This window comes from Cnephaeus nilssonii (assembly GCF_951640355.1).
Source record: "Cnephaeus nilssonii genome assembly, chromosome: X".
Taxonomy (NCBI): Eukaryota; Metazoa; Chordata; class Mammalia; order Chiroptera; family Vespertilionidae; genus Cnephaeus; species Cnephaeus nilssonii.
The window spans coordinates 24,179,236-24,189,976 of NC_137071.1; the positions used below are offsets into that span (position 1 = coordinate 24,179,236).

A 10,741-nucleotide genomic window follows, 5' to 3' on the forward strand; every position below is an offset into this window, starting at 1 on the left:
GATCCTGCACAAATCTCCACCCTTTCCCATTTGGTTCCTGTACTGGAAATATAGGAGAATTACAGGGACTTGTACATGGAATTATAAGTCCTCTTTTTAAGTAATCTTGAATAATGGGCTTAATTCCATCAGGTCTTAGAGGATATTGGCGAATATTAGGTAAAGGCAAAGTACTATCAATAGTTATTTTAATAGGAGTGGCTGACTCAATATTGCCAATATCTGTACTGGAAAGGGCCCAAAGTTGCATTGGAACTTCTTGCAACAAACGTTCAGTTTCAAGATCATTTTCCTCTGGTGAAAGTTCCTTTAAAATCATTATTTTCCCAATTGGTTCAGTATCCGATTCGTTTAGTTCTAAATACATTTCACCTTTTCAGGAAAAAGATATATGAGCATCATGGGTTTCAAGAAAATCTCTCCCTATCAGGTGAATTGGGGCCGATTTGACCAGTAAGAATATATGTTGCCCCGTAACATCCCCTAGTTGAAAGGGGACAGGTTCTGACTTAAAAATAGTCATTGGTTGGTTAGATACCCCTACCATTTGTACTGAAGCTTTGCTCCGAGGAAGAGGAAAACTTAAATGGGTAGGGTTAAGAACAGATAAAGTGGCCCCAGTATCCACAAGGGCTTTAGTAACTTCTCCTTTTATGATAATTTCAATTTCTCCTAAAGTATTAGTAAGGAGAAGGGGAAGTACCCTCTCATAGTCCTCGGAGCAGCCCTATGTTTGCTTCTGTCTGTTTTCTCTTTGCAAATCCCATTTCAGTTTTCTATAGTCTTTCTTATGGTGGCCTGGCTTTTTGCAGTAAAAACAGACTCCTTTCTCTCCTTTTCTAAAAGACTTCGGAGTAGAACTGGCTTGGTTGCTTAATTGTTGAAGCTGTAAGTTCATAATTTGGGTAACTTTATCTTTTTCTCTCTTTTGGATAGTTTTAGATAGCTGATCAGCCAGAATAGCCAGTTCATCAGCATGGGTAGTCTGCCAGTTTAATTTATGTTGTTTGATCAGAGTTACAAGTTCTTCATCTAGTCCTTCCAAAAATGCCAAATTTAGTAAGGGATCATTTTGATGATCCTTGAAACTGTCTGGCGACAGACCTGAATATCGTTTGAAAGTCTGTTCAAAACGTTCAAAGAAATCAAGCACTGGTTCATCAGGCTTTCTTTTACATTGCTGGATCTTGGTCCAGTCCATTCTCTGAGGAAAAATTTCAGGTATCGCTTGATAAAGCCGATGGGCCAATTCCCTGCATTTTACTCTGTCTGTCTCTGTTTTAAAAACTCATCTACAGGAGTATGCCAGTGAACCTTATTTAGCCATTCTGTTGCCTTGCTCTCAGAAACCAGTAGGTGTATTAATTGGAACAGGTCAGAATAGCCAGGGTCATATGTTCTAACAGTTAAACCAAATTCCTTTGCAAACCCATCAGGGTCCTTCAGAGGGTCAGGAAAATCTTTAGCTAGGTTTCTTAATTCTGTTCTAGTCCAAGGAACATATACAATTGCTGGATCCCCTCTACCTGAGACAGGCTTTTCTCGGAAAGGAGCTGTTAGAATTCTTGAATTATCTTTCTCTGAGTTTGTATTCTCAATTTTCCCTAGGTCAGCAGGGAATGGTAGTTGAGGAGATATAGAAGAAGGAAGAAGAGAGGTGGAGGGCAAGTCTGCACAAGGAAGCTCAGAGAGCAAAGGGTATAGTGGAGGAGCAGTGAGAGGGGGAGGAATGGGGTCTTGGCACTTACTTACTTGCTTCAGTGGCCTTCTTTAGTTCAGAGACAGTCTCCAAAATTTTCTTATTAACTTCTTGTAGGGAAGATATTTTATCTGATCCTCTCCTAGAAGCCTCTAATTTCCAATCAAGATAAGCTTCCCATTCATTTAATTTAATTTTAGAGCCGGCTTTTTCTAATTGAGCGTTCAGAAAAATCAATTTGGGGGTGTCAAAAGTTCCCCACTTTGGCCATTTCAAGTTGGTATCATTTTTAGTTACATTTTCCCGTTTTTGTAGATACTTGCAAGTTGAAATTCCATATGAATTGTACATGTACCCTGCTGGAGTGTTAACAGGGGGCTGGGATTTGGGGGGTTTAGCAACCTCAGAGGTGCAATTTCCCATGTTTTAAAATTTATTATTATTATTGAATACCGGCAGAGTCTGAGCAAATTTTTCTAGGGGTGTTATGTAGTGGATTGCAAAGTGTACTGCTTATGGGTTGAGCTCCATGAGGCTCTCTCCCCTCATGTCGCAATTCAACCCTCTTACGTGCCTCGGTTTCTCTCCTGGCTGTCTAAAACAGCCAGAAGGGCTCGGGGCACTGGCTTACCAGGCCTTATGGGTGCTCCCCCAGACGAGCCAGTCAGTTAATTATAGTTGAGTTGGAATTTCCCTAAGGGGCTCCTTCACATCGTGAGGGATGACCTCTGACACCTCCACAAAGGTTCTTAGTTGCCTAAGAACACCCGAGAATCGGGCAGGAGGGAGGATGTGCCCCTTTATCTTCGGAGTTGAACGAGTTCAGCTCTCATAAGTTTAGCGAAGGTTTTTGCTCAGACTCTCAGAAAGCAATTCCAATTGAAGAGCCGAAATCAAAACTAGCCACCGGTTTTTTCTTCCAGTCTTGCCTTAACCTGGGTTCTATTAACCCTTAATCTTAGTTCCACCTCGAGGATTTTAAAATACAGCTCAAATAAAGTCAGACCCTCTACCAAAACAAGGGAAGGTCCTGGATCCAAGAGACAAATCACCCAAATTCACCTGGTAAGACGGGGAGCCGGTGGGGCTCAATGGGCCCCTTGCTGGATCCTAGCACCGAGTCTGAGTACGAAAGGTGGTCCTGGGTGAGCTTCTTTGGAATCCTGCCGACTACACCAAGTAATGTTAACGAAAAAAAAACCATTGAAACCTGTAAAGAATTTTGTGAGTTTATTTGAGCTAAACTGTCAATATATGCCGGGAAGCAGAACCTCAATGAATTGAGATAATGCTCTGGAGAATGGAGGGTTACATCTGTATTTATACATTGCAATCAAAGGAAAGGGACGTAGGTGAGTTACATGAAATTCATTGGTGATAGATTAAGGAGGTGGGATAAAGCAAAGCAGGGAAACCTCTGGGATAGGGTAAAAAGTGAAATGATGGACATATGCTTCTTTTACAGAGATGGATACAGGATGCTTTAACGTAATTAACAGTTGACAATTAACTTGATAACAGTAACAATGAGGGAATGTCCTGGTGCCATTTGTTGTGCCCTGAGGGGTCCGGGGTAAAAAGGAAGTTACAAGTTACCAGACATCTCAAAGATATGCTAACTTAGAGGCAAAAAGGCAAATGGGCTCAGTAAAGAAGATCTAAGTTGATCTTTGTCAGGGAAAATATCGGCCTAGGACATGACTACCCACTATAACCTGTTTGTAGTTAAATATTTAATTTTCAAACCATCTTTTGTGGTTATTTTAGGTCTCTGAGTTTGCAAGACTGCCATGCAGGCCTCCCCTGAGCTTGTCAGGTTAGCATGTGGCTCCTTTCGACCACAGCCTCCAGATGTTTGATTTTTTTTCATTGTTTTTATTGTAGTTGATTTCTAATTTTATGCCATTGTGATCTGAGAAGATGCTTGATATGAATCCTATCTTCTTGAATTTGAAGAGACTTTGCCTATGTCCCAATATGTGGTCTATCTTTGAAAATGACCCATGTGCACTTAAGAATGTGTATTCTGCAGCTTTGTGGTGAAATGTTCTGAAGATGTCAATTAATTCCATCTGATCTAGTGAGTCATTTAGGATTGATCTTTATTTGCTGATTTTTTTTGTTTAGAGGATTTGTCCAGTGGTGTTAGTAGGGTATTAAAGTCCCCTACTATGACTGTATTGCTCTTAGTCTCTCCCTGACAGTTTTGGTCTGAAAGGGCCAGGTTGAGATCAGCTTTAGATAGAGTTAACAAGCAGTACAGATTCCTTAGGGAGATACAGAGTAATGACTGAAAGGGTATGTGACTTGGTCTTAGGGGGACAGTATATATAGCATGAGGGAGATGACTGACAGTTCCTAGGAAATGCCTTGTTAATGAACCTGAGTGAAGACTTGAAGGGACCATACTCCTCAGAACACAAATGGCTCTACAGAGCTCAGCCACACCTGCCTACTGTTATCCCTGAGAATTCTCAGCCTGGCTTGCCTTGTTGTACCCTGAGGAGCATTGAGTATTTGCCTTTCATGTGTCTGGGGGACACAGCATCCAGGAGGTCAGGTACTCTGTGAGGCCCTGTAGCACTGTTGTAAGAAGAGGACCATTGGAGGTGGCTTTTATCAGAGCCACCCTAGTTGAGATTAGCATCTGAGGCCATTCACATCTTCCTTTTTTCCCTTAGGGAGTGATTCCCCATTGTCTTACTGTTCACACTCCTGGTGATTACCACCACCCACAAGTGTCCTCATGGCTTTTCCTCAGAAGAATCCACAATGCTCACCTGATCAACTCTTTCAGACCCACAGTGAGACCCAGGGCCTGGAGGTTGCACAGGAGTCCAAGGCTCTGGAGGAGGCCTGTCTCTCCTATCCTGCAATGCCTGACAATCTGAAGGAGGCTCCTGATGCTGATATCCCCAGTACCTCTGAGAGTGCTCAGAGTTTCTGTTCTTCCTCAATTGTCACCACAGTCTCCTCATCAAGCAAATATGATGAGGGCTCCAATAGCGCAGAGGAGGAGGATAGTATCTTAGAGGCAGATCCAGACCCCAAGAATGTGCCCATAGATGCTCTAGATGAAAATGTGGCTTCATTGGTGAATTTCCTCCTGCTCAAGTATCAATTGAAAGAGTTAATAACCAAAGAAGATATGTTGAAGATTGTCAGCAAAGAGTATGAAGTCCACTTCATTGAGGTCTTCCTGAGAGCATCTGTACGCATGGAGATAATCTTTGGCCTTGATGTGAAGGAAGTTGATCCCATCAACCACTTCTATGCCATCTTCATCAAAATGGGCCTCACCTATGATGGGATGCTGCATTGTGAAGTCGGTGTGCCTAAGACTGGCATCCTGATACTTATCCTGGGTGCAATCTTCATGAAGGGCAACCGAGCCACCGAACAGGACATCTGGGATGTTCTGAGTGTGATGGGGTTATATTCTGGGAAGAAGCACTATATCTTTGGGGAGCCCAGGAAGCTCATCACCAAATATTTCGTGGAGGAGGAATACCTAAAGTACCAGAAGGTGGCCAACAGTGATCCTGCACAGTTTGAGTTTCTGTGGGGCCCAAGAGCCCATGCTGAAACTACCAAGATGAAAGTCCTAGAGTTTCTGGCGAAGGTTCATGGGACTATCCCACGTTGTTTCCCATCTCAGTATGAGGAAGCATTGAAAGATGAAGAAGAGAGAGCCAGAGAAAAAATGTTGGCCATAGCTATCGACTTCCGTAGCCATTGCTAGTTCTAAGGCCAAGCCTGGCAGCTCCTCCCACACCTTAGGGAAGTCAGGGATAGTTTCCTCATGCATTGTTTGAAGAGGCAGTTTGTGTTCATAGAATTTAGGTCTGTGGTGGAGCTGAAAGGAACACACTATATATGCCAGTGTTCCTCTTTTATAAGTGTAGCTTGAAATTTTATTATTTGTTGACATGTATTATTCAAATATTGGTTTTAGTAGCTTCAAAATCTCCAAGTTTATGAATGATAATGGTCACACATTTAATGCTCTAAGAAGGTTTCTTAGTAAGAGCTTTTGTTAAAATATGAAACCATCCATCTGTTGTCACCTGCAATAAGATAACATCGCATTGCTATAGACATTTACTAGAAATGTGAAGGAAATCTGTTTTAAGATACTTGGGTTCAATAACTAGAGCAGGAGTAAAAGATTGTCAATTTACTCCTTATACATTTTATCTTTATAAAAGAAAATTATATATGGTTGAATTTGGTTAACTTGTTTGTGTATGCATAAGAAATAAATCTCAATAAATTATATCTTGTGCTCACTCTTTCTATTATTCCCCATACTTTATTGAACTTTTGCTGTTTGGAAATCACCACTTTAGCCCTGGAATTTCTAGGATAAATAAGGCCTAGGACTTGCCCTTATAATTTCTACTTACAGAATCAGCAATTCTATAATAATAGTGTTGAGATACCTTCTAATACCTAGAGGTCAAGTGAAAGAAGGAGATAACAGGTGAGTGGAGTTGTTTTATTTGATACTGTCAAGCATAAATACCCCGAGTCAAGGAAATTGGGGTGTGGGGAATGCTTCAATTTCTTCAGTTGAATGCTTCGATTTCATAATCTTAAGGTAGATTTTAGATGTAGGGCAGGAAACGTTTGAGGGTTTGGTGATCACTGATCAGACCTACAGAGGGTAGGTTGCAGAGTTGAGACTTGAAAACCTGGAGGGAAAATTGTTCTTCACACATAACTTTTGGGTCATGGTTTAAAAATAGAAATATCCACTGGGGAAGGAATGAAAGTTGTTCTGTGGTCTGGCCTCTCTTCCATTACAATCTTTTTATTTTTATGCACATCGCTTTCAGAGTTTTTGAGAGAGAACATTAATACTTTCCTGAGATGAGATACCCAGAAACCACTTTGTTAGCATTTGTTGTCTCGGGCTGAGAGCCAGAGACAGCTCCATTTAAGGATATTTTAAATGTTATTTTTTATATAATTTGGCATAGTCAAAGAAATGCTTATAATTTCAATGAGTGTAAAATTAATCAAAATAGGGGTGGTTTGAATGGAACAGAAAATAGGAAGGTCAGGAGTTTGTCCTTGTCAGAAATATTAGGAATTTGGAGTTGCACCAGCTAGAGAAGAACTTTCCTTCCCCATTATTAAAGAATACAACTTAAGATATATATATATATAATCTACTGCGCTTTACTTGCTAAGCAGTATTTTGGTAGATCTGATATCCCATGTTCTGTAGTACTTCATGCTTTCTGAGTCTTACTGGATTTTTTAAAATCACCTAGGTAAGGGTGGTAGGGTCAGTGCTCAAAATCATCACAGTAATAACAACTACCCTTTATCAAAAACCTAAGGTGTGCCAGGAACTATACCAGGTGCTTTACATACAGTACATTCTTTCTAACAGTAAATTGAGAAAGGACTTATCAGACTTATTCTTCAGATGAAGAGCCTAAGAGTCACAAAACTTGGAAATGTGCTGGAGTTCGCAGGTCTGGTTAGTGTTAGAGCCGAGGTCTGAATTCTTCCAGAGCTCACTCTATTCCAGTCCTCCATCCTGAGGCCCACCTTCTGTCTCTCAATTCATTTCTCACTACTCCATAATGCCTCTTGGGATAAAAAGGGACTTCTAATCCAAAGTGCTAAAATCAGAGGTAAAGAAGAAAGGTAAAAATGATAATCAAGTACAATTTGGGCATTGTCTGTGGGCTTCATTTACCAGAAAGCTAACTATGCCTAGGGGCTGGCATTTTTGTCCAGGTCCAGCTCTTTTGCATGTAGACGTTCAGAATGTCACTCAGAATATTCCACTTTGGTATATTGAGTATTATAAATTAAAAGTACTTGAGGCCCTAGTCAGTTTGCCTCCATGGATAGAGTGTCCACCCGTGGACTGAAGGGTCCCAGGTTCAATTCAGGTCAAGGGCACATACCTCGATTGCAGGCTTTATCCTCAGCCCTGGTCAGGGCGTTTGCAGGAGGCAACCAATCCATGTTTCTCTCTCAGATTGATGTTTCTCTCTGTCTCTCCCCATCCCTTCCACTCTCTCTAAATAAAAATCAATGGAAAAATATTCTCGTGTGAGGATTAACAAAAAAAAAAGAGTACTTGAGAAACAATTACAGCAGAAGCAACAAAGCTGATAGTGCATACATTATTACTGCAAAAATTTGAAAAACATAGATCACAATCTCCACCTTTACAGTATTCCTTCATAATTCAGCCACATTCTCAGAGATTGCCACAATTAATCTAGTATTTTAAATTTAATTCTAGGCTTTCCCATACATAATTATATTATAAAATATATATTGTAACTTGAAAACATAATGGGTAGTGATATACATATTCTGCCATATATATTTTCCACTTAACATGAATACAGGATCTTTCTATGACAACACATAGATATACTTACTTCACTTTTGTAACTGCTCCCATAGCATGTATGTGCCATGATTATTTTAATCATATCCTGATGAGCACATAATTTGTTTCCCATTTGTTGCCATGACTTAGAAAACTGAAATATTTTTTTTCCTGGCTAGCATGGCTCAGTGGGTGAGTGTCAACCTATGAACCAGAAGGTCATGGGTTCAATTCCTGGTCAGGGCACATGCCTGAGTTGCAGGCTCAATCCATAATAGGGGCATGCAGGAGGTAGCCAATTGATAATTCTCGGTCATCATTGATGTTTCTATATCTCCCTCACCCTCTCTCAAATCAATTAAAAAAATATATTTTTAACATGACTTATTGGCCTAAAGTCTACTGTTCATTATGATAGTGAAACATGAAAATTGAACTGGAATGCAAAGGTGATTTATTTCCCAAGTTCTTATCTTGATGGTTTCGAAGAATGAAGCCACGGACAAAAGGTGATAGGTGAAAAGTACAGAAACTTTATTGCAAGCAGACATTACCTAATTCTAAATTCTAAGCCTACGACTGTCCCTCCTGGACAGACAGAGGAGTCCCCGAGAAGGGTGACTGCTGCTTTGTCTTGAGGCATTAAATAGGCTGCAGTTCTTTGTCTGAACCTGAGCCCTTCTTATTGATTATTTTGCTACATAGAATTAGTTTGCAAAGCTCAAAGCCCGCATGGTGTCCCCCACCTTCTCTTCCTTTTATCTTGTTGGTTGAAGTCACTTTTGATTTATCTTATAGCTCTTCCAGTTGTGTTGGCAGAGAAAGCCTTATCTTATGGCCCTCCCAGCTACTCATGGGTTCAAGTCCTGGTCAGCGCATATGCCTGGGTTGCAGGCTCAATCCAGGGCTACTTTTGGCCTAACTTATGGTCACTTTAATTGCTCAGGCCCGAGATTCCCTTGGTTTATGGCTGTCTTAATTGCACGGGCCAGATATATTTTTATTTACCTATTCCATTTCTCTACTCTGTACAAGTAAAATAAACACCCTGGTGTCTTCAAGTCATCATTATGTATTCCTCTCCAATAGACCCCTTTCATTCCTAAAACTTTCTAAACCTGCCTAATTAAACTAGCTAGCTAACTCTTTCAATAGCAAGGTAGAAATTGGGTTAAAGTGAGAGTGTGTGAAGACTGTGAATTTTTATAAATATTGCCAAAATTGTATCCCAAAAATATTCCTCCAATTCATATTTTCACAAATTAATGTGTGTAAATATCATAAACATTCTCATATATCATTTTAAAAGTCAAAAGTGCTTAATTTGGGAAGCAAATATTTCATCAAAATGACCACTTTACAGGGAATGGGACCAGATAGGACATTTATACTTAGTGAGGTATGAGAATTTGGGGAAAGAGAAATGTCCAGGATCTGTGAGAGAGATCACATGTAAATCCAAGTACAGAGAATCAAGAGCAGGCTGGTAGTCAAAGTTCTGAATCCAGAGTTCAGTGTTGAATGGAGAAAGGAACAGAAGAAATGAAAGTGGGGAATCTGGATGGTGAGTCCAGGACAACTCAGATGAACAGGTTTGGGAAATCTCTGAATCACTGCTAACAGCTAGAAACTGTATGGTTATCTGAGTGAGGAAATCTACTTGAAATACCCATCATCTCAGGGAATTCCCCCACCTACTGTTAGGCCAACTGTACTGTCTCTCCTGCATCATCCAGTAATGTTACTGGTCGAGTCTGGAGAAGCTACGTTTTGACGACTCTAGTAGTCTTTTGCCAGTGTATCAGGGTGGGGTCTGCCTTGATTCCTGCTGGCAATGGGTATTTTGTCCTCAGTATACACTGGAGACTCTCCACTGAGTTATGGGCTACATGAATGTTAATGAGTGGTGATAGTTGAGACAGACCAGAAGTACCAATGAGCAGTGGAAGATGGCATATAACTGCAAGGAGGAAATTTAAAGTGGGATACCCTACTACTAATTTCCTTAGTTAATGTTCAGATAAAGGGCTAAATGTGGACATGTCTTCTGAAATAATGCAGATGGTGTCCCCATTACAGATTGCTTCTCATGTTTTCCAAGTTTATGGTACACCAGAGAGTGGGTATCTTCTGAGTATGATCACTGTTCTACTGCTTAGGGGAGAGGTTAAGCAATGGTGCAGAGATTTGCAGAACCTGTGGAAATTGTACTCTTCCTTTTTGAACTGACTGGGGGTGATGGGGTTGTGAAGTGTCCAATGCAGGAGTATCATATACCGTCCTATTGTGAGCATCCCCAACTTTAAGATAATGTTTCAGCTTCCAAACATCACAGGCTGTTAAAAAAAAAACTTATAAATATCATTTATAATGGGGCCAAATTTTTCTTTTAATTAACTACTTTATTTCTAGTGCCCATTAAGGTATCAGATCATTTTAATTCTCATATTTATCTGCAACATGATTTAAAATACTAATTGTTATTGTTAGGAAGGAAATTTTGAAAATCATAGTAGATTCAATGTGAACCATTATTAGTTGATAGCCCTGGAATTCCCATAACCACCCCTGAAACTTTAAGGGATGAATTAAATCTCATTACGTCTAATGACACAAAGACATTGAATACATCTATTTCACCAAACTAGTATTTCATGGAGTAGTAGTGAGAGAGCTGG

General features: G+C 40.2%; 1 protein-coding gene across 1 annotated transcript; it reads left to right on the forward strand.

The window, feature by feature from the left end:
* Nucleotides 1-4,445: 4,445 nt before the first annotated feature.
* LOC307096136 (melanoma-associated antigen B16-like) lies at nt 4,446-5,441 on the forward strand (the record flags this gene model as incomplete). The annotated part of the gene is made up of 1 exon (XM_079765681.1): nt 4,446-5,441. The coding sequence occupies one exon, from the start codon at nt 4,446-4,448 to the stop codon at nt 5,439-5,441; it is 996 nt and encodes a 331-aa protein (XP_079621807.1).
* Between the last annotated feature and the right edge of the window lie 5,300 nt (nt 5,442-10,741).